Source organism: Rattus norvegicus, chromosome 8, assembly GCF_036323735.1.
Source record: "Rattus norvegicus strain BN/NHsdMcwi chromosome 8, GRCr8, whole genome shotgun sequence".
NCBI classification, from domain to species: Eukaryota; Metazoa; Chordata; class Mammalia; order Rodentia; family Muridae; genus Rattus; species Rattus norvegicus.
In genome coordinates this window covers 53,481,183-53,504,909 of record NC_086026.1, presented here as the reverse complement: position 1 = coordinate 53,504,909, position 23,727 = coordinate 53,481,183, and the positions used below count along the sequence as shown (strand labels likewise).

Sequence of the window (23,727 nt, the reverse complement as noted above, 5' to 3'; positions counted from 1 at the left end):
TGTTTGTTTAAAGACAGGGTTTCTCTGTATATCCTTGGCTATCCTGGAACTCACTCTGTAGACCAGGCTGACCTTGAACTCAGAGATCCACCTGCCTCTGCCTTCTTTTTTTTTTTTTTTTTTTTTCCGGAGCTGGGGACCGGACCCAGGGCCTTGCACTTGCTAGGCAAGCGCTCTACCACTGAGCTAAATCCCCAACCCCTGCCTCTGCCTTCTTGTTCTGGGATTAAAGGCATGTGCCAACTCCTCCCAGACTCTTTTGTTTTTAATAGTAAAAAACAAAATTATGTGTATGGGTGTTTTCTTGCGTGTTTATTTGTACACCATATACACACAGGGCCTGAAGAGGCCAAGAGAGGGCATCAGATCCACCGAGAATGGAGTTAAAGCTAGTTGTGAGCTGTTGTGTAAATGCTGGGAATGGAACCCAGGTCCTCTGGAAGAGCAGCCAGTGCTCTTAACTGCTGAGCCATCTCTCCAATCTTAGAACATCTCTTAAAATGTAAATATGCCCTTTTCCATGCTGCCCAGTATGCCCTTCTGACTTCTTAACAGCCAGTTCAAATGTCACTGTCTCTGCTAGAAGCAGGTAGTAATTTTCCTAATAGTTTGCCTCAGCCCCTGAAGAAATTCATTGTCAGCATGGTGGGTCCCTGCATGACTGACTCTGTTTGGCAGCCCAGGGTGAGTGTTCAGTACTGGTCTAACACCACACATGAACGAATGGATAATCGCCTAGATGAAATTATGACCATTCTTTCCTGTTCCAACGGAGGGTAGACCACAAAAACCTCTTCTCAGCGCTGTCCTGAGGAGCCTGTCTCTTGAGTTCTCTATTTCATATCTGTTCTCTGCACATTGCACACCCATGTTTGCATGTGGAGGCGTTCCTTGGCTGAAGGTTACTCTGCCAGCTTGGTTACAAGGAACCTTGGGTGTTCCTTGAATGAAGGGGATGAGGGTTGGGGTTTTTAGAACCCCGAAGTCCCAAGACTAAACCATGATGGGATGTCAGACAGGAAGAACAGGTTGGAGAAGGAAGTGTCTACTAGGACCCATTTTTCTTTCCTGGCAAAGTGATCGAGGCACCCCCTAGAGTCTTGGAACTGAATGACACAGAAGAGCTCTGTCTTCTGCCTGTAGGTGAGCTACGGGTGTGACAAGGAAGGAAGGTCAGGATGCCCTGTGGATGAGAAAAGCCTAGAAAAGCTTTTGTTCTGACTTATCTACTTCCAACAGGGAAGGCCTGCGCGAGTCATTTACTCTTCCGCGCTTCCTTGTCTTCATCTGTAAAATGGGCTTTATCAACAAGTCCAGACTTGGAGGTGCATATGAGGTCATAGACTGGGCCTGACGCTTGGGAACCTGCAGGGGGCAGTACGGGAACTTGGGCCCTAGGAGGACCCGGTGGGGCCGGAGTCTCCGCCCGGCGCCAGCACCCACGATCCTCTTTCTGCAGGTCTCCGCTCAGTGCGCTCCGGCGTCCAGGCTGGGCGGGGTGCCAGAGTGGGCCGGACTGCGCGCTTGCTGACGGGCGGAGGCGGCTTAGACGCGCGCTGCCGAACGAGCCAGGGAAGCTGGGAGCCAGCGGGAGACGCCTGCTTCCTTTCCTCCGGGCCGCGGCGACAGGCACCAGGGCCTAGGCAGCCTGGGTAAAGGCCTAACTGGGTCGATCGCTTCTCTGCTCGCCCTGGCTGGACGGCTGCGCTGGGCCCCGGAAGCAAGGGCCGGACAGCTGGGTCGCGGGAGTGGGCAAGTGGCATTGGGAGTTCTGCTGGAGCTTGGGCGCTGAATACGGGCCTACTGACAGCTTCACTTTGCTCCCCGAAGCCAAGTGGAAGTGGGAAAGCTGTATGGGACCCAGTCTGGTGGGGGAGCTCCGCACCTTCTTCTTGGATCCTTTCTTTTGATTAGTGCCATGACAACTGCTTGATTAGCGAATTATCCTAGACCCTGCGGGTCTTATCAGCGAACTTGGAGCTGATTTATGTCAATCCTGCGATTTGCCAGGTTTTCTTGACCTTTCTCCGGCCCCCAGGACTCCTGTTTCCAGCCCACTCAACACCTCTGCCAGCTCCAGGCTCTGGCTAGCTATGCTAAAGCAGGTTCCTCAGTGCAGCCTCTTCCCAAGTTTGCCCTCCCTTCAGCCCCAGCGTCAGTGAGGGAGGCCACGCCAGCATAGGGGCACGTCCATGTCAAAGAGCTCAGGGAGCCAGAAGAGACTCCTTGGGAAAGAGTACCTTGAGCAGTATCTTCGAAGAGTGCCTGAGATTCTGATAAAGGAGATGCTAACCAAAGTATAGGGGCTAAGTTAGGAAGGTGAGAGAGAGCAAGGATCCAGTAGCAGTCCTGGAGCATGAGGCGTGGGCTGGGGGGCAAACCTGGAAAAATAGCTTGTGTGGGCCTGGGTTTCATGGCCGTCAGTAGCTTAGGAGTTCAGGGAGCTGATTTCTGCATGGAATGAGGGAGGGGAATAGGCCCACCGTGGGGGCGCAGAGGACTTGAGGAAATGGGGTTTTTGTAGGGTCTGGAAGGATCTCTTAGTTCTGAGATGATGAAAGAGGCTGTAGGGAGAGATCATCAGGACTGCCACCACTGCCTCTAGGGGAAGGATTTGGATAAAGAGCCAGGGAATAGCGTGTGAATCCAGGGCTTGGGGGAGCTCATCTGCAAAGTGACCAGGGGGTGGAGTGGGCTGAAGTGTAAGGCAGAGGTGGCAGAGCATCCTTGTGTCAAGCAGGAAATTCATTCACTCAGGCATCCATCTATTACTTGTGCCAGTCTTATATACAAGTCAGAGAGACAGCAAAGTGATACAACCATTAGAACTCCGCTAAGAGGATCTGATGGCTGTGTCGCAAAGGCAGAAGGAAATGAGTAAGGATGAGTGGGGGAAAAACCCAGGCTCAGAGAAGGCCCGCCAGTCAGCACAGGGCTCCTCTCTGAGCTTGCTAGCAGTCGAGCAGAAATAAAATCTAAAAGCAGATGATTGGGCTGGAACTCAGGGCTGAGGCAGCTGTGAAACCTCCGTGCCAGGCAGGAGCTGGTAGGAGATGAAACAGAATCACTCGGGTTAGGATTATCCTTGCTGAGGATAGCTAGAGGTCAGGCCAGGGCTTCAAAGGCTTCTTTTATACATATGAGGAAGGGCTAAGCCTCCCTTGGGAGATGGCCCCTTCTTAGATACTAGGGGTAAGGATGGGAGAGAGAGAGAGAGAGAGAGAGAGAGAGAGAGAGAGAGAGAGAGAGAGGTGTGCATGTGTCTGTGTATGTGTGTGAGAAAGAGATGTGTGTATGTGTTTGTATGTGTGTATGTTTGTGTGTATGTGTGTGTGTGCTCATGTCTGCCGTGTGTATATGTGTGTGTCTATATATGTGCGTGTGTCTGTGTATGTATGTGTGTATATGTGTGTATGTGTGTGTATATGTGTGTGTCTGTCTGTGTGTGTGCCTGTGTGTATATGTGTGTATGTGTGTGTATGTGTGTGTCTGTATGAGTATGTGTGTGTGTGTATATGTGTGTCTGTCTGTATGTGTATGTGTCTGTGTGTGTGTGTGTCTGTCTGTATGTGTATGTGTCTGTGTGTCTGTCTGTATGTGTATGTGTGTGTGTGTTTTTGTGTGTGTGTGTGTGTGTGTGTGTGATGCATCCATACCTTCACAGCACTTTTTTTTAAATTTACCTTATTGTTGTTTTGCTTGTTCTTAAGTTTTTCTCTTACATATTTATTTATTTGTTTATGGTGGGTGTGGGTTTGGGTGCAATGGTCCAAAGACAACTTTTGGGAGCAGTTTTACCCTGTAGGTTCCTGGAATTTAATTCAGGTCCTCAGGCTTGGTAGCAGGAGTGTTTACTCCTTGAACCATTTGCCAATCCCATTCACACTTCTCTTTTTGCAGGGCAACAGGAGAGAACGTGGTTCTGAGTGTTTCAGGCTCCAGTTTTCCGAGGATGAGGTGGGGCTGCCATTTGCCCAGGACCTCTTGGGGCTCTGGCCTGGGAAGAACAGTCCCGCTCCCAGGTAAGCAGGAAGTTGAGATTTCTCTTCTGACCTCCTTTCTGCTTCAGGGTCCAGATGCTTCTCAAACATCAGGGATCCAGATGCGCCGGGCACAACAGTTCCAGCTGTGTAGTACCATAGCTGGTGTCCTTCCACATGTCACCTCACCTTCATCTTAGACAAGGGGAGCCAAGCTGGGCCCCTTCTACTGTTTTAATCTAATTCTTATCCAAGACGTTAGCTGCACATTGGCTCTGTACCAGACTGTGGGTTAGGTTTTGGTATATAATTGTGAACAAAACCAGATGTGAGCCCTGCTCTCATGGAGGGGGAAATGGATGATAATCAAATAATCATATGGCTAAATAGAAGATTATGTAATAATTACTATTTAGGATAGCACATGCTACTATAAGAGCAAATAGAAAAAAAAAGAGCAAATAGGAGGGGGATTGATGTCAGTGTCGGGGTGTGCACTGGAGGGGGGAGCTGTGGATGGGTCCGCAGATGCTGCCTCTTCCTTCTCTCCGCAGACGAGCTCCGGATTCAGTCGAGCTGGCCCTTTAAAGGGGTGCATCATCCCCTTAGGCCCCCTAGGTGAGACCTGGGAGTGTCAGGCCTTGGAACACAGCTAGACATAGCTCAGGAGATGGGAGTGGTCAGGATCTCCTGGGAGAGAAGGCTGGGATTCTTGGGGTGGCAAGGCTACAGGGCAACTTCCAAGGATGTAGAGGAAGTTAGCTTAGAGCATGCAGGTACATAATAATGAGGAATGGGATAAATCTGGCAGAGGCCGGTCTGAGTCTCAAGCAGACAGCAATTAGGGTCGGAGGGGCTGGAGCTCAGTCCTTGGGAAGGGCAAAAGACTGGGCCTCATCCTAGAAAGTACAGACTGGACTGGACTGAGCCCACACCAGGGCTCACCCCAGTTCTAAACCTCAGACCATCCCTTGTCTTTGCTCTCAGGGCCTTTATCCGTCACCATGGAAACTCGGCAGACAGTGCTCCCCCACCAGGGAGGCATGGGCAGCTGTTCAGGAGCATCTCTGCCACTGGTAAAGGATGGGTGTGGAGGGAAAAGGGCCTAGGAGGATGAGGGCAGGCACAGAGCATTCACCACTGTCAACTGCTGGTGGCCTCTCCTTCCCTCCCTCCTGTCATCTGGTTCTCTCCCAACCATGAGACTACTTTGGGTCCAGTAGCCAGGTGTTAGGAAGCGCAGTCAGCCCAGGCTCAGCATAATTTGTTCAAAGAATCCATATTGTCTGTAATAGGGCTCTAAACCTTTTGAGTAATCTATTGGTTAAGGAAATTAGTTCTGTGTGCTCACACCGCACTGGGTTCCTGCTTCTCTGAGTTCTCTCTCTTTTTTTTTCTTTTTTTAAAAGATTTATTTATTTATTATACATATTACACTGTAGCTGTCTTCAGTCACACCAGAAGAGGGCATCAGATCTCATTACATGATGGTTGTGAGCCACCATGTGGTTGATGGGATTTGAACTCAGGACCTCCAGTCCTATCTCTGAGTTCTCTTTGTTGACTCCCCACCCTGACCTAGAGCCACCCTCCTAGCCTGAAGAGCCAGCACCTCCAGTTCCTTGCCCAGACCAGTGTCCTTTGCTTTCTCATCCAGAAGCTATCCAAAGGCATCGTCGGAACCTCACTGAGTGGTTTAGCCGGCTGCCCAGAGAGGAGCGCCAGTTTGGACCAACCTTTGCTCTAGACACAGTTCACGTTGACCCCGTGATCCGAGAGAGCACCCCAGATGACCTGCTTCGTCCATCCACGGAGCTGGCCACAGGGCATCAGCGAACCCAGGCAGAGCTCCCCCCACTGGCCCTGTCTCAGCTCTTTGACCCAGATGCCTGTGGGCGCCGCGTGCAGACAGTGGTATTGTATGGGACCGTGGGTACTGGCAAGAGCACATTGGTGCGCAAGATGGTCTTAGACTGGTGTTATGGGAGACTGCCTGCCTTTGAGCTGCTCATCCCCTTCTCCTGTGAGGACCTGTCATCCCTGGGCTCCACCCCAGCTTCCTTATGCCAACTTGTGACCCAGCGTTACACACCCCTGAAAGAGGTGTTGCCCCTGATGAATGCTGCTGGATCCCGCCTGCTCTTTGTGCTCCATGGCTTGGAACGCCTCAACCTTGACTTCCGGCTGGCAGGCACAGGGCTTTGCAGTGACCCGGAGGAACCCGGGGCACCAGCTGCCATCATGGTCAACCTGCTGCGCAAATACATGCTTCCTGAGGTGGGTTGACCCTTGCTGTGTCCTGCCACTTGCTGTCCCTTAACCTGCCCCATAGGGAATTTTTATCCTACGTGGTTGCTGTGTAGGACAACAGTGCCTGGGTTAGTTCATCTTGGTCCTTCCTAAATGCATGACCCTGAGCAAGTCACTCTCCCACCCAAACTTGTGTGTCCTCTCCTTGTTCTATACAGGTTAAGTGAGACAACACATATCAAGTGCTTAGCTGGGTCTTAGCCCTGGGCCATAGTAGATAATCAGTAATTGATACTGTTAAGTGTTTTGGACAGTTTCTCACTGGCCCAGAGCTCACAGAGATCTACCTGTCTCTGCCTCTCAAGAGCTGGGATGAAAGGCGTGTGCCACCATGCCCTGCATTGTTAGTTATAATGTCAATAACTGTGGTCCTCTTCATTCTTGGACCCTCCATCTTTAGGGGCTTGAGACAATCAGGTTTCTTGAGACACAGATGTTTCTTTCTTAACCCTTAACCATATCCTTCCCAGGCCAGCATTCTGGTAACCACCCGGCCCTCCGCCATTGGCCGTATCCCTAGCAAGTACGTGGGCCGCTATGGTGAAATCTGTGGCTTCTCGGATACCAACCTGCAGAAGCTCTACTTCCAGCTCCGCCTTAACCAGCCTGACTGTGGGTATGGTGCTGGGGGTACAGGTGTCTCAGTTACACCAGCTCAGCGGGACAATCTCATTCAAATGCTGTCCCGAAACCTGGAGGGGCACCACCAGATCGCAGCCGCCTGCTTTCTGCCCTCCTACTGCTGGCTTGTCTGTGCTACCTTGCACTTCCTGCATGCTCCCACATCTGCTGGTCAGACTCTCACAAGCATCTATACCAGCTTTCTACGTCTGAACTTCAATGGGGAAACACTGGACAGCACCGACCCCTCCAACTTATCCCTGATGTCCTATGCAGCCCGGACTATGGGTAAGTTGGCCTATGAGGGGGTGTCATCCCGAAAGACCTACTTCTCTGAAGAGGATGTCCGTGGCTGCCTGGAAGCTGGCATCAAGACAGAGGAGGAGTTTCAGCTGCTCCAGATCTTCCGCCGGGATGCCCTGAGGTTTTTCCTGGCCCCGTGTGTGGAACCAGGGCACCTGGGTACCTTCGTATTCACCGTACCTGCCATGCAGGAGTATCTGGCTGCCCTCTACATCGTGCTTGGTTTGCGCAAGACAGCCCTGCAGCGGGTGGGCAAAGAAGTGTTTGAATTTGTGGGCCGTGTTGGGGAAGATGTCAGCCTGGTATTGGGCATTGTGGCCAAACTGTTGCCCCTGCGGATTCTGCCTCTGCTATTCAACTTGCTTAAGGTAATGATTCCTGCTATACACACACACACACACACACACACACACACACACACACACCTAATACTACCCAACACTATCCAACATATACACACACACACACACACATACAATACCACCCAACACTATACAACACACACATACTCAATACCACCCAACACACACACACACACACACACACACACACACAATATCACCCAACACTATACAATACACACATACCCAATATGACCCAACACACACTCTCACACACACATACACACACTCACACACTCACACGTACCTGATACTACCCAACACTATCCAACACACACACACACACACACACAATATCACCCAACACTATACAATACACACATACCCAATATGACCCAACACACACTCTCACACACACATACACACACTCACACACTCACACACACACACGTACCTGATACTACCCAACACTATCCAACACACACACTCTCACACACACATACACACACACACACACACACACCTAATACTACCCAACACTATCCAACACACACACTCTCACACACACATACACACACACACACACACACCTAATACTACCCAACACTATCCAACATATACACACACATACATACACACACACACACACACACACATACAATACCACCCAACACTATACAACACACACATACTCAATACCACCCAACACACACACACACACACACACACACACACACACAATATCACCCAACACTATACAATACACACATACCCAATATGACCCAACACACACTCTCACACACACATACACACACTCACACACTCACACACACACACACACGTACCTGATACTACCCAACACTATCCAACACACACACACACACACACACACACACACACACACACACACACCTTGCTATTTCTCCCAAGATCCCATGAGTCTGTGTGTACTCCTTGCTCTTCTCCCAATTGGTGGAGGCTACCTCTTGCATAGATGAAAACCTTCTGGGAATTTGACTTTTAGTGTGATGGAGCCCTAAGGAATAGGGAGAAAGATTCATCAGGAAGGCTTGGGGGCTAAGAAGGGAATTGAGGTTATGGGGACTTTTGAAACAATCTCACGAAGATTCCTAACAAGGATTTTCCCCCCAACTTTTGCTGCTGGGAAGCAGAGGAAGTCTCATTCGCAGGCCTGGAAACTCCCCACCCCCTGCCCCATGATTTGGTGTTAGAGATCGAGCCCAGGGCCTTACACATGCTAGGCAACTGCTCTACCACCGAGCTCCATGCTCAGGAACCCCATGCTCGGAAACTCACTCGCGCCTGCTCCTTCAGAGGCGGTCAGGGCCCAGGAGCGATGACTCATCCTAACTCAATCGCCGGAGACAGGGTTCCAAAGCAGATACCATTTATTCATCTGTACCGGCAGGATGAATGACATGGGTAATTGGTTTAGGATGGTCCTTCCTGGGTGCAGCTCCACTCCAGAAACCAGCCAGCAGGCCTGAGGGTGATGCTGTGAGCGGGTGGATACGGAATGCTCCTGAGGGATGGGAGCTGTCAGGCTCTGCTGACGGCTACCAGACTAGACACTTTGTCCTTTGTTTGCAAATCGGTCCTGGCAATCTGGAGATTCCTTTTATAACTCGAAGAAATGGGGCTGGAGAGGTGGTTCAATGGCTAAGATGCTTGCATCACAAGCATGAGGATCTCCAGAACCCAGGAAAACCCATAGTGCCCCCTGGAAGGCTGACACAGGATCCCTAGAACAAGCTCTTGGTCTGATTCAGGGACCCTGCTCCAAAGAATACAGGGAAAGAGTGATTGAGGATGATTTCCTGGGATCAATCTCGGGCACGCATGTGCACATGCACCCCCACACCTATGCCCACACACCTGGAAACATGCATATACACACACAGGAAAAAATAGTGAGTTGAGTAAACTTAGATACATGAACTTGTCTAATAGGCCGATAGCAAGAAGAACCACTAGGGTTTGAGCTCAGGGTTTGCGACTCTTTTGAGCTGTCTCCTTCCTCAGTTAACCTCCGTGTCAGGAACTGGTCTTGAGAAGGCAGAACACTAGCTAGTGCTACAGAACTAAATCTGACCTTTACCTCAGAAATGTAGTAACCCCGAGATCTGAGTTCAAGTCCGAAACTCTGTCACCCACTGTGTTGCCTTGTTACTTAAACCTTGCCTTAGATGTCTATTAAATGGGGCAGTAACAGGATTTATTCATTGACATCATTTAAAGCTCAAATTAATCCTTGGGGTCTGGCACACAGTAAGTGCAGTTTAATTGTTTGTAAAACATAAAAACATGAACTGGCAGAATGTCTCAGTGAGCAAAGAAGCTTGCCTTTCAATCCTAGTGACCTGGGTTTGACCCCCAGAATCCATGTAAAAGTGGGAGGAGGGGACCAAGTCTAATGGAGCACACCTTTAATCCAGACCCTCAAGAGGCAGAGGCAGGCTGATCTCTGAGTTCCAGGCTAGTCTGGTCTATTCTACATAGTGAGTCATAGGCCAGCCAGGGCTACATAGTGAGACTTTTCTCCCCAAAATAAGTTTTTTTGTTTTTGAAGTAAGGAACCAACTAACTTCTCAGAGTTGTCCTCTGACATCTATATATGTATGCGTATCCATGTGCGTGTCGTGCGTACTCGCACACGTGTGCATGTGCACACACACAGACACACATACAAAGTAACGATTATAAAAAATATAAAGCAAACTTATATGGCCTGACCCTCATACCATCACCTCAGACAGAAAGGCCATGGCCACTGCTGTGTCCTGGCAACCTTTGAGAATCAGTGAAGAGTCTGCTCCCCTGTGGGACTGAGGGCTCTCCAGTTATCCTGAAATCATTCTCAAGCCTTCTTAGAGGGAGATAACCCTTGTAGAGTGTTAGGTTCGTGAACCTAACGTTTCCTTCCTCTTAGGCCCTACATAAGCCAGGCTAATGCTTTACCACTGAGCTACCCCCTCAGCCCTCTTCATGATAGTCCTATTGACTCATTTTCACAAGGCGACAGTTTTTCCGGTCTTGTCTCCAGATCAGTGTTGAGTACTATCACTCCCAAAGCAAGAGCCTCACGTTTGAAACCTGAACAAGAACGGAGAGCAGAGGGGGGTCGTTTCTCTGTGAGGATGAGAGGGGACATGGCTAACCTCTGCAGGTGTAACCCATTTCAGTCCCTGCTGTGTGGTGGGTAATGTGTTAGGTTTGTGGGGAAATCAGGTAATAACTGCAGATTCCTGCTCTTTCTGATTTCATAGACAAACACAAAAGTCAACATGCTGTGAAAAGTGATAAATGCCCATGGGAGAAGTTCTGATATTCTGAGAGAGATAGATGACTCTGGTTTGAGTGGTCAGGAAAGCCTTCTGGAAGAGCATTTAAACTTAGTTTTCATAGGACTAGCCAAGAGGACAATGGGAGTGGCAGGCACTCTAGCAAGCAGCATCATGGAGGTTCTGAAAAAGGGGGAAACTCCAGCACTGTGAGGAGAGCAAGAAGAGTTGGGAGGAAGGGAGCACAGGAAACAGGGTGGCGCCTTTGATGAGGACACTGAGATTGGCAGGGGCTATACCGCAGGGGACCGTGACATGGCAGGAGCCACATACATCATCATGGTCACTTTGATGATCAGGACGTTGGAAGTGTGGATATATTTATAACACAGGGCCTGGTCTCCATCTGAAGGCCCAAGAGTCAGCCCTTATCTCTGTCGTCCCATCTCTGCGCATCTGTCCTTTAGCAGATGGCAAATACGGGAACCAGATGTGGCAGTGTGTGTTTGTAATCCCAGAACTTGGGAGGTGGAGGCAGGAGGATCAGGATTCAGTCATCCTCAGCTCCATAATGATTCTGGGTCATGCCTGGGACACAAGACCTTGTCTCAAGAGAGGACAAGATGAGGAAAAGGAGGAAAAGAAGAAGGAGGGGAGGAGGAGGGAAGGAGAGGAGGAGGAAGAGGAGGAGGAGGGGGAGGAGAAGGACAGAAACAAGAAAATATTTGACTGTTAAGGCCTAGAGGCAACTGCCTGCAATACCAGTACTCTGGAAGCTAAACCAGGGGTACCCTGAGGTCCTGGAACTCTTTCTGTAGACCAGGCTGACCTCGAACTCAAAGATCTGCCTGCCTCTGCCTCCCAAGTGCTGGGATTAAAGGCATGTACCGCCATCCGCTGGAAAGAGCTGTTTAAAAAAAAAAAAAAAAAAAAAAAAAACCAAAAAGCAAAAAGCAAAACAAAACCAAAAACTCAATAGAGGAAAAGATTTGAAAAAAAAGATTTCAGAGAGCTAGGGAGATGGCTCAGGAGTTAAGAGATCCTTTTGCCTCTGCAGAGGACCTGAGGTCAGTTGCCAGCACCAATGTTAAGTGGCTCACAACCACCTGTAACCCCAGCCTTGGTGAGGCCCAATTCCTCTGGCCTCCTCTGGCACCTGCAGTCATATGCAAATACCCACACACACACACATATATATATAATTTAAAAAAATCCTTAAATGCAAGGAGCCAGAGGGATGGATGGCTCAGTGGTTAAGAGCATGTGGTTCTTGCAGAGGCCCTGGTCTCTGTTCCCAGTCTCCACGTGGTGACTCACAACCATCCATAGTTCTAGTCCCAGAGGATCCAATGTACCCTTCTGACCTCCACAGGCACCAGACACACATATGGTGCACATGCATACACTTACAGGCAAAACATCATGCACATAGTATTAAAAATAAAAATAAAATAATTAAAACAAGAGCAAATGTAGAGGGAGTGGGTGTAGTTCCGTGATTGAGCATGTGCTTAACACGCGTGAAGGCTTGGGCTCAATCCTCAACACTGCCTCCACAAAAAGTACCTGTATTAAACATGCGCAGGTCCTTTTCAGCACCATAGAGTGCTGTTCATCTAGCCCAAATAGCTGCACACAGCCATTCTACACTTAGCATTCACATTGTATTAAGTGTTTCAAGTGGTCCAGAGATTAATTAATATACAGTAGGGTGTGCATAAACTATATGCAGAGATACTGACTCATTTTACATTAGGAACTTGAGCACCCAGGCATATGTGATCTCTATGAACCAACTCTTTGTGGAAGGACAACTGTGTGTATTCCTCTCCACCTCCTGGACTGGGAAACTAATTGGCCTTTGAGCAAAAGGAAGAGACCCCTAACATCTGGAATACATGAGACAAGCGTTTGAGAAGAGATGACCCTAGAAAAGTCACTTTGGGGCCAGATTATGAAAAGTTTCATATTCCAGGCTAAATGATTGGAGTTTGCCTCACAGGTAGCAGGAAGCCGTAGAGGGTGTCCCAACAAGGGGAAGTAGCAGGATCTGCAAATGGTACTGTGAGCTCAACGGGAGACCCCAAGGTTAGAGCAGTCGGAGGGTATATCTGTCTTGAACTGAACCTTGGAGGCCTGATTGGTTGTTTGGAAGGCCACACCCCCTCCCATGCTTCTTTTCCAGGTGGTTCCACGAGTGTTTGGGCGCATGGTGAGTAAGAGTCGCGAGGCGGTGGCTCAGGCCATGGTGCTGGAGATGTTCCGGGAGGAAGACTATTACAATGACGATGTTCTGGATCAGATGGGTGCCAGCATCCTGGGTGTGGAGGGCCCCCGGCGCCACCCAGATGAACCCCCTGAGGATGAAGTCTTTGAGCTCTTCCCCATGTTCATGAGTGGACTTCTCTCTGCCCACAATCGGGCGGTGTTGGCTCAGCTTGGCTGTCCCATTAAGAACCTGGATGCCCTGGAGAATGCCCAGGCAATCAAGAAGAAACTGGGGAAGATGGGTCGGCAGGTGCTGCCCCCCTCGGAGCTTCTTGACCATCTCTTCTTTCACTATGAGTTCCAGAACCAGCGCTTCTCAGCTGAGGTGCTGGGCTCCCTACGACAGCTCAATTTAGCAGGTGTGCGAATGACACCCCTCAAGTGCACGGTGGTAGCGTCTGTACTGGGAAGTGGACGGCACCCCCTGGATGAAGTGAACTTGGCCTCCTGCCAGCTGGACCCCGCTGGGCTACACACTCTCATGCCTGTTCTCCTGCGGGCCCGGAAACTGGGGTGAGAACTAATCCCTATGCAGAGGCACGAACTGAGGAAGGGGTTGGAGGGGCAGTAGGAGAGAAGGCGCTAGGCAGGCCAGAGGAATGAAGAACCGGAGGACATACATGAGTGGCTTTCTGTTGCTATAGCAATACCCAAGGCTAGCTACTTTCTAAAGAAAAGAGATCCGCCAGGCAACACAGGCTGTAATCCCAGCATTCACAAAACAAGCAGAAGCAGTGCTGTGCCTTTGAGCCCAGCATGAGCTACACAGTGAATTCCGGGCCAGCCTGGGCTGTATAAGGCCTTGACTCAAGGAAAAGGAAGGGGAGAGACGAGTTTACAGTTTGCGAAGCTAAAAGGTTACGCATGGGTTTGTCTTCTGGTAAAGCTCTCTGAGGCTGTATTGCAACAAGGCAGAAGATGAGAGATGGAGACAGCTGTGTGCAGAGAAGGCCCTGAAGGCTCACGGAGAGGCCTTGCTCTACACAACCCACTGGGTTGGGAACCAAAGCCCTCCAAGTCTAGTTAATGCTCTCTGAGCGCAGATCTCTACCTACCTCATCCTCAAACCAGGCTCCATCTCTCAGGCCCCCTCCACCCCTTACAACTACAAACCTCTGTCTCTTGACATAGCAGATCACAGCAGGGCAGAGGTGACCTGAGCAACAGGGGGCAAGGAATGTGTGGATGGCAGGAAGCAGCAGGCTGTCGAGGAGGAGGGAAAACCCCATGCTGACCTGCCTTCTGGGTCTCTTGCCTCCCCTCTCTGGCCACCTTCTACTCCAGGTTGCAACTCAACAATCTGGGCCCTGAGGCCTGCAGAGACCTCCGAGACCTGCTGTTACATGACCAATGCCAGATCACCACTCTCCGGTGAGTGTCCTATAGCAGGGCCTGGTGGGAGGCTCAGGCTCTTCCCATGGCTTCAGACATGGTCTGCGTTGCAGCTGCCTTGGCTGTAGTAAAGAGGTTGTCTGGGCCCTGGCTGGCTCCCTGCCCAGGGCCATCACAAGCATCTGAAAGGAGCAAGGCGGTGGCACACCACCTTAACCCCAGCACTGGAGAGGCACAGAGAAGCAGATCTCTGAGTTCAAAGCCAGCCTGGTCTACAGAGCTAGTTTCAGTACAGCCAGGGCTACGGGAGAAACTCTGTCACAGACAGACAGACAGAAATATAAAGGAACAAGGAAGACACTCAGAACAGGTGCTAAGAAAGCCTTTTTCCTGGCTAATATCAGCCTGGGGGACAGGAAGGCTGCTGTAATTCCTGGGCCGGTTGCCTGGCAACAGAACCGCTGTTCCCTGCAGACTCACCATAATGCTGGCTACTCTTTAGCTGCTCCCAAGGTGTTGGCTGATTTCCTAGGAACCCAGATGCCTGGGGGCCCCTGTTTCTAATGAGAATCAGGAGAGGTGAATGAAGAAGAAGGAAGGGGGCTGAAGGGGACCCCTGACGACATGGCTCAGAAGGTGACAGTGGCTGGTGCCAAGCCTGAAAAACTGAGTTTAATCCCCTGGATTCACATATTGGTTGGAAGGAAAGAACCGGTTCCCACGGTTCCCACGAGTGTCCCCTGACCTTCGCAGCCCCTCCCCTTCCCCACCTCACTCCCACAGGCACACATGCACAGAATAAGTAAATGTTTTGTCTTGTTTTAATGAAAGTGGGTGGGGGAGTGTGAAAGATGGAACCGAAGAGGAGGGAGGACCAAAGGCCGGGGAGGGAGGACCAAAGGCCGGGGAGGGAGGACCAAAGGCCGGGGAGGGAGGACCAAAGGCCGGGGAGGGAGGACCAAAAGTCGGGGAGGGAGGACCAAAGGCCGGGGAGGGAGGACCAAAGGCCGGGGAGGGAGGACCAAAGGCCGGGGAGGGAGGATCAAAGGCCGGGGAGGGAGGACCAAAGGCCGGGGAGGGAGGACCAAAGGCCGGGGAGGGAGGACCAAAGGCCGGGGAGGGAGGACCAAAGGCCGGGGAGGGAGGACCAAAAGTCGGGGAGGGAGGACCAAAGGCCGGGGAGGGAGGACCAAAGGCCGAGGAGGGAGGACCAAAGGCCGGGGAGGGAGGACCAAAGGCCAGGGAGGGAGGACCAAAGGCCGGGGAGGGAGGACCAAAGGCCGGGGAGGGAGGATCAAAGGCCGGGGAGGGAGGACCAAAGGCCGGGGAGGGAGGACCAAAGGCCGGGGAGGGAGGACCAAAGGCCGGGGAGGGAGGACCAAAGGCCGGGGAGGGAGGACCAAAAGTCGGGGAGGGAGGACCAAAGGCCGGGGAGGGAGGACCAAAGGCCGAGGAGGGAGGACCAAAGGCCGGGGAGGGAGGACCAAAGGCCAGGGAGGGAGGACCAAAGGCCGGGGAGGGAGGACCAAAGGCCGGGGAGGGAGGACCAAAGGCCGGGGAGGGAGGACCAAAGGCCGGGGAGGGAGGACCAAAAGCCGGGGAGGGAGGACCAAAGGCTGGGGAGGGAGGACTAAAGGCCGGGGAGGGAGGACCAAAGGCCGGGGAGGGAGGACCAAAGGCCGGGGAGGGAGGACCAAAAGCCGGGGAGGGAGGACCAAAGGCCGAGGAGGGAGGACCAAAGGCCAAGGAGGGAGGACCAAAGGGCGGGAGGCTGTAAGGGGAGGTGTAAGAGGACTAATAGAACAGAAGAATGAGGGGGGAAGGAAGGTCAGAAAGCTAAAGAAATAGAAAGGAGGGAGAAGAGGCCACCTGCTTTCCCCAACTTTTCCCCCTGGGCACTCACCTCCTCCTCATTTCACTGTCCCTTTGCCTGGGCCCCATTTCTGTGTTCAGACTGGCCTCCAACCCAGATGTGCCCCCTTTGGCCAATGTCCTAACACCCAGCTTGGGTATCTACAATGCCCCAATCCCCAACCTTGCCTTGCCTGTGCTCCTTAGGCTGTCCAACAACCCACTGACAGCAGCAGGGGTGGGTGTGCTGATGGACGGGCTGGCAGGAAACACTTCGGTGACACACCTGTCCCTGCTGCACACTGACCTTGGAGATGAGGGACTGGAGTTGCTGGCTGCCCAGCTGGACCGTAACAAACAACTACAGGAACTGAATGTGGCCTACAATGGTGCTGGGGACACGGTGGCTCTGGCCTTGGCTAAGGCTGCTCGGAAGCACCCGTCCCTGGAGCTGCTGCAGTAAGTCCTGCTCCTGGTCTCGTGCCTCCAGGCCCCAACCCCACTTACGACCTCTCATTCCTAGTTCTTCCTACCCCGGGGGTGCTGTGGACCTGAACCTGCTCTCTGTATTCCCTTTCTGATCCTGGTTTGCGGAGTGCTGAGTTAACCTAAGTCCTCTGTGACTGTCCCTTATCCTACCACCATTTCTCCCAGGGACTACTGTCTCTGGTCACACTAAATGTTTCCATTGGCTTCTACCTCTGCCTCTGGCTTATGACAGTCTTTTTGTGATGCTAGGGAGGCGAACCCAGGGCTCTGTGCCTGCGAAGCGCTCTAGCATCTGAGCCTTATCCTCGGATCTTACTACACACGCTTGCCCTCTGGCTCTCTGTCTGTCCACCTTGGGCCTTTCTTCTCAAAACCCTGATGAATGACATCCTCCCATCTTTTTCTCCCCCAGCCTCTACTTCAATGAGCTGAGTTCAGAGGGTCGCCAGGTCCTGCGGGATTTGGGCGGCTCTGGCGAAGGTGGTGCCCGGGTTGTAGCCTCGCTGACAGAGGGGACAGCGGTGTCTGAGTACTGGTCAGTGATCCTCAGTGAAGTCCAACGCAACCTCAACAGCTGGGACCCTGTCCGGGTCCAGCGCCATCTCAAGCTGCTGCTCCGAGACTTGGAAGACAGCAGAGGTGCCACCCTTAATCCTTGGCGCAAGGCTCAGCTTCTGCGGGTGGAGAGCGAGGTCAAGACTCTTCTGGAGCAGCTGGGAGGCTCTGGACACTGAGACAATGACTGCTGGGATAGAGCTGTGGGACCACTGGCTCTCTCTGTGGCTTCCTGGCTTGTACAACTTCCAGAAAGATCCCTTCAGTTCTGCAGTCAAAGCAGTGGGTAAAACTGTGCTATTCCACCCCCAACAAGTCCAGCCTAGAATTCCCAAGGTCAAATGCGGTTAGCTGCTGTGGACTTCGATATGGAACATGTTACCTCTCCCTTTGCCTAGAAGGACTAAGGATGTGGCACATCAGTGGGCAAATTGCCTCGTGACGCCACCACCAGTCCTCCTCCTTCCTCCTCTGACCTCTGACTGTGTTTGCCATGCTGGGGGTTCTACCATCCAGCAGAGGTACTAGACGGCTCCCCATCCTGCCTTACGCTCACCTCTGGACACGAAATGCCCTCACACTGGTGCCTTTCCCAGCCTCACGTCTCTCAAATGCACAGGTATCAATGGCTCCAAGGTTACTAGGGACAAGTGTGCCCGTCTTGCTATTAAAAAGCTGCGTGTCTTCCGCTCCCTGTGGTCTCCACTTCCTTGCCTGGTGCTTCCAAGAAAGGGTTAGTTTGGTTTGCCTTCTGCTGCAGATGGCCCCTGGCCACCAGACTCAGAGGCAGTAGCAGTAGTGTTGCTGGGGTTTGTAGTGTCAATCAAGCTGAGCTCCGCCGGGCATCCCATTTAAGGTATTTAAAAAGGGAATAGTGAAAAGGCAGAGAAGGAGGGCTGGAGAAATGGCCCGGCAGGCTCAGATACTCCTTGCTCTTCCAGAGGACAGTAATTGAGTTCCCAGCAACCTCATTCCCAGCAGGGGTGGGGTGGGGTGGGGTGGGAGGTGGAGTAGGGGAAGCCAACAACCACTCCAGCTCGAGGTGGGGGTGGGGTGGGGGATTCAATACCCTCTCTACGGAGCAACCGCACCTTCTGCACCTCTCTCCTTACTTTCTCATTCACACATGCATGCAAACACACACACACACACACACACACACACACACACACACACACACACACACACACAAATGAACAAGATGAAAGCTTAGGAAAGCAGAGAAAGGAGATTTGTTTGAGGTGGCTACCCTGGGAAGAGGAACAGATAAATGGGTCTGGTGACGGTGTCAACCCCAAAGCTCATCTTCAGGGTCCGCCCCTGGGATTTAGTGTACTGAGCAGTCTCATTGGGACTCGGTGACTGTTGCAGTCCATCCAGCTTAGTGGTCTGAAAAGTTGTCCAAAACCTCTTTTTGGGGGACAAGTTCTGGCTGGCATCCAGGCTTCCTCTTCTCTTCCCCAGTTTAAGATTCCTAGAGTAATTGCAATTCTTGGAGATCCATTGTTGATAGGCAAAGGGAGAGGCTCAAACATCTTTAGATAACTTTGTTGCTGGGAAGGCCTGTGTGTGAGATCCTGGGATGAGGCTGTTCATGCTGGGCCTTTAATTCCTACAACCCTTCTCCTCCTTAGCAGCTGGAGATGACAGTGAGCTGCTTTTTGTTGTGCATAAGAGCACCTGGGTCTTAAGAGAAAGGTAGGATGCAAGACCGGGGGCAGAAGGAACCTAGACTTGCACTTCCCAGGGAATAAGTCCTATTGCTGTTAACCATTACCTCAAGGCTTCCTTGCAGTGTCTTCAAGAAGGCGTGACTCGGGAGGGGGCAGGTGGGAGGGTCAGCTGGTTATAATGAACCTTGTCCCTACTCTTAAGTCCTGGGTCACTGATCCAACTATGGAGGCAGCTGCAGGTAGGAAGTGGGGAGATGTCCTCGAAAGGGGACTTTGGGGTGGCGGCAGAAGGGGCAGATTTGGAATCTCTGGGTCTAGAACACACTTGCTCTCGGGGTTTGTAGCCCTGAGGCATTAGAACTAGGAATGAGATGGGCTTATAGATCTACCTTCCTGGTTCACGCCCTCTGCTGATAGGCTCAGATTTCTGTGCTGGGGGAGGAAAATAAAGGGGAGGCAGCACCCCTCTGTGTGTGTGTGTCTATTTGTGTGTGAGTGTGTGTCTATGTGTGTGTGAGTGTGTGTCTATGTGTGTGTGAGTGTGTGTCTATCTGTGTGTGTCTGTGTGTGTGAGTGTGTGTCTATGTGTGTGTCTATGTGTGTGTGAATGTGTGTCTATGTGTGTGTGTCTATGTGTGTCTATGCGTGTTTGTGTTTGTGAGTGTGTGAGTGTGTGTTTGTGAGTGTGTGTGAGTGTGTGAGTATGTGTGTGTTTGTGAGTGTGTGTGTGAGTGTGAGTGTGTGTGTGAGTGTGTGTATGTGTCTGTGTGTGTTTGTATGTGTCTGTGTGTGTTTGTATGTGTGTGAGTGTGTGTCTATGTGTGTGAGTGTGTGTGAGTGTGTGAGAGTGTGAGTGTGTGTGAGTGTGTGAGAGTGTGAGTGTCTGTGTGTGTGTGTGTATGTGTGTGTGTGTGAAGATAGTGAAGCAGAATGGGAGGAGGGTGGGTTTCTCCTAAGCTCTTTTGGTTTTTTATTATGAATGTCGTGGGGAGCGTGTCTCTACTCTCACCTTCCTTCGTCTGGCAGATCTTCGGGACACGGCCTTGTTAACTCTGTAAGTAGTCTGCCGGTTGGAGAAAAAGAACTGAAGGTGGGGACTCTCAGCTGGCATCAGTACCGAGGGTAGAACCCGGGACCTAAGTCCAGCTATGAGCGTCTCATATTCGCTTCTCCTGCCTCTTTACAGAAAGTTTAAGTTTAATCCTAGACTGGGCATTGACAATCCTGTCCTCTCCCTGGCTGAAGACCAGGACCAATCTGGTAATCCCCTCACCCCTGGCAACTATTGCCTTTCCCTAGAGACACTACAGAGCCACACAGCCTCCTATCTCCTTGGTAACTGCCTCCCGCCTCCCTCTGATATCAGTAACTAGGCAGAGGTAGAGGGGGCAGCCTTCCCTTGGCTTCAGCAGCTGGCCCACACATCCATTCAGCTATACAGCCCACCCTCTCACTGGCTGGAAGCTGACCAGTGCTCTGAGAGGAAGCAGGGACATTTGATGCTGCTGTGCCTGGGCTGTGTCCCCCTCCTCCTTTTTGGCTACCTACCTCCTCCTCCAGATCCCTGGAACCTGCACCGGCCTCGCTTCTGTCTGTTGAGCAAGGAGGAGGAAAAGAGTTTTGGGTTCCATCTGCAGCAGCAGCTCGGCAAGGCTGACCATGTGGTGTGCAGGGTGGATCCAGGCTCCTCTGCCCAGCGCCAGGGTCTCCGGGAAGGAGATCGGATCCTAGCTGTGAACAATAATATTGTGGAACATGAGGACTATGCGGTGGTGAGGCTGGGCTGGGAATCCCTGTGGTACTAAAGGACGTTCAGGGAGGAAACGCAGCCTGATGTTTGTCTGGACACTGGATTGGCCTAGCCTCACCCTCTTCAGACCCCATCATTTGGAGACACCTAGGTAGAAGGATTGGGTGAAGGCATCTACAGACATGGTTTTTACAGTGAAAAGAAAAACCATATACTCTAGGGGATCCTGGGATCTCAGAGGGCCAACCTTTCACTCCTGTGTGCCCTCTTATAGGTGGTGCGTTACATCCGGGCCAGCGGTCCCCGGGTATTGCTGACAGTCTTGGCACAGCATGTGTATGACGTGACACGTGCCCAGCAAGGGAATGAAGCTTTCCCCTGTCCGACCCTAGCCTCGGGGGTCAGGCCCCGGTTGTGCCATGTGGTAAAAGATGAAGGTGGCTTTGGCTTCAGTGTCACCCATGGTGAGCTTAGGGCCTGGTACGGGGGCGGGGGGGGAGACAGGGTTGGGAAGCTCAGCTTCTGTTCTAGGCAGGCAGAAGGCTGGGACTTAACTTTTTCTGTCTTTAGGAGCTCGAGGTCCTTTCTGGTTGGTGCTCAGTGCAGGAGGAGCTGCTGAGAGGGCAGGGGTGCCCCCTGGGGCCAGGCTCCTAGAAGTGAATGGGATCTGTGTGGAGAAGTTCACTTACAACCAGCTCAATAGGAAGGTAGGGCTTCCTGCAGTGACTTCCTACATGAAGGTACCCTCCTGACCTGAGGGTCAGTGCGTATCACTCCCTCTTTCCTATAGGGGCTCGTCCTCATTCTGAGACCCTGGGAGGAGAGGCTGACCTGCCTTTCTGTCCCACACAGATGGCCTATGTTTACATTCTTGCTCTGTCCTCACAGCTTTGTCAGAGTGGAGATCGGGTGACTCTGCTGGTGGCAGGGCCAGAGGTAGAGGAACAGTGTCACCAACTGGGAATGCCTCTTGCTGCACCCCTGGCGGAGGGCTGGGCACTGCCCGCCAAGCCCCGGTGTTTAAACATAGAGAAAGGGCCTCAAGGCTTTGGGTTTCTGCTCCGGGAGGAGAAGGGCCCGGATGGTCGACTTGGTGAGTGCAGCTCTGGAGGTGGGTCAGAAACTGGACATTAGGCTGGTCATACATGTTCAATTGTGTGCTTCTCAGTGTCCACGAGAGGTGCCCCACAGCTCCCAATGGCATCCTCCCGTGTACTTTGGGGTTAGTTCCTGGGAGAGCACGGGCGTGAGTCAGGGGAGAGCAGTGAAGATGTCCATGTCCCAGGGCAGTTCTTGTGGGAGGTGGATCCAGGACTGCCAGCTGACAAGGCCGGGATGAAGGCTGGAGATCGCCTGGTGGCTGTGGCTGGGGAGAGCATGGACGGGCTGGGCCACGAGGAAACAGTGTCTAGGATTCGAGCACAGGGCTCTTGTGTCTCCCTCGTCGTCGTCGATCCTGAGGCTGACCGCTTCTTCAGCATGGTACGTGACTGGGTTGGGGAGAGGGTGGGAATGGAGAAGGGCTCAGGAGTCACAGGTTCTCTCCCTGCACCCGCCAGGTACGCCTGTCTCCCCTCCTCTTCTTGGAGAACACCGAGATTGCTGCTGCTCCTCTGGCAGAAACCAAGGATCTTCCAGTGGAAGACACAGTTGAGCCTTCTGGCCTTGCTGGCTCTCGCCAATGCTTCTTGTACCCTGGGCCTGGAGGTGGCTATGGATTCAGACTCCGCTGTGTGGCCAGTGGGCCTTGTCTTTTCATCTCCCAGGTGATTGGATGCACCATATGCCTTGGAATCTACCCATCATTCACAACCTCCTCCCTCCCCCCGCCCCATCTTCCCTGCCTTGGAGCACCTGACCAACCCTTTTGTGTATCCCCCTACACTGCCAGGTGACCCCAGGAGGCTCAGCTGCACGGGCGGGGCTGCAGATGGGAGATGCGATTTTGGAGGTGAACGGATGTCCTGTGGGTGGAGACAGTGACCTGGATACGCTTCAGCAGCTGGCTGAGGCAGAGCCACCCCTCCGCCTGAAGCTGGCACCTAGGAATTCGCAGGGCTCAGAAGCCTGGATTTCCTTGGAGTCTGGAGAGGTGAAGTCAAAGAGACGCGTGGAATTATGAGAAGGGCAGAGAGGAGGGCTAACGGGTAGATCTGTGTGGGATGTGCCGGAACCGTTGGTCGTCGGAGACTCTGTGGACAAAGTCCTATTCCTGAGCAGAGCATGTTGGGGCAGGAGACTGACTCTCCTTCTTCTCTCTGTGTGTAGGACTGGCCTCTGGCTTCAGAGTTGCTATAGGACATCCCTGCTTGGCATAGACTCGCCTATTCTCCTGCCCTTGCTCTGCACACGGAGATGGGAGGAGCCAGGAACAGTCTAAGTTGGAAGTGGGAACTGGAGGATTCGGACACTACTGATCGCAGGACTGCAGGGACCTTCCTCTTTCTCATGAGCCTACCTCCAGCACAGGGGTGTAGACGGAGACCTCAGGCCGGCTAGTAAGGGAGCCTGAGACTCCACAGGATGTTATGCAGAAGTTTTGGGGAGCTGTGCCCCAAAGATGAAGTTCTGTTCAAGAAGATGAGGCTGTGGAACCACTTAGGACTGAAGCTAGGGGACACGTGATGCTGTTGTCATGTGGCAGAAGGACTGGAGCCATATGTTCCTTCTACTGATACCTAGGAATCTTGGGAGCTGGTTCTTGGCTATTGTAATGTCCTGTTGTAGCCTTTTCCAGTTGGCCGGTGAGTAGGTAAAGCTGCTGTCTTCTAAGTCTGACAACCCGAGTTCACTCACTAGAACCATACAGTAGAACCTCCTGGAGGTTGTCCTCTGACATCTATATGAGCACTTTAGTACAAGTATGCTACTGTTCAAATAAATAAATAAATAAATAAATAAATAAATAAATAAATAAATAAATAAATGTATACGCGCACGCACACACACACA

At 52.0% G+C, this 23,727-nt stretch overlaps 2 protein-coding genes across 7 annotated transcripts; both read left to right on the top strand.

The window, feature by feature from the left end:
- Positions 1–1,411: 1,411 nt before the first annotated feature.
- Positions 1,412–18,044, top strand: Nlrx1 (NLR family member X1). Of its 4 annotated transcripts, none has more exons than XM_039081422.2 (10): positions 1,412–1,752; positions 3,901–4,022; positions 4,535–4,598; positions 4,968–5,056; positions 5,638–6,257; positions 6,761–7,582; positions 13,043–13,638; positions 14,410–14,496; positions 16,516–16,767; positions 17,210–18,044. In XM_039081422.2, exons 2-10 carry the CDS (start codon positions 3,953–3,955, stop codon positions 17,529–17,531), a joined length of 2,922 nt encoding a protein of 973 aa, XP_038937350.1. In that variant the 5' UTR covers positions 1,412–1,752; positions 3,901–3,952; the 3' UTR covers positions 17,532–18,044. The 4 variants fall into 4 exon arrangements, with proteins under 4 accessions (XP_038937350.1, NP_001020181.1, XP_038937351.1 ...); NM_001025010.1 differs by having other exon boundaries at positions 1,617–1,652; positions 17,210–18,043; XM_039081423.2 differs by lacking the exon at positions 1,412–1,752 and adding an exon at positions 1,776–2,319.
- Positions 18,045–19,116: 1,072 nt separating this feature from the next.
- Positions 19,117–23,701, top strand: Nherf4 (NHERF family PDZ scaffold protein 4). 3 transcript variants are annotated; one of them, NM_001191996.1, is made up of 11 exons: positions 19,249–19,264; positions 20,052–20,079; positions 20,212–20,285; positions 20,586–20,797; positions 21,050–21,239; positions 21,346–21,482; positions 21,664–21,868; positions 22,061–22,257; positions 22,335–22,541; positions 22,667–22,867; positions 23,044–23,697. In NM_001191996.1, exons 1-11 carry the CDS (start codon positions 19,249–19,251, stop codon positions 23,071–23,073), a joined length of 1,497 nt encoding a protein of 498 aa, NP_001178925.1. In that variant the 3' UTR covers positions 23,074–23,697. The 3 variants fall into 3 exon arrangements, with proteins under 3 accessions (XP_038937865.1, XP_038937867.1, NP_001178925.1); XM_039081937.2 differs by having other exon boundaries at positions 19,117–20,285; positions 23,044–23,701; XM_039081939.2 differs by lacking the exons at positions 22,335–22,541; positions 22,667–22,867; positions 23,044–23,697 and having other exon boundaries at positions 19,117–20,285; positions 22,066–22,249.
- Positions 23,702–23,727: the final 26 nt, after the last annotated feature.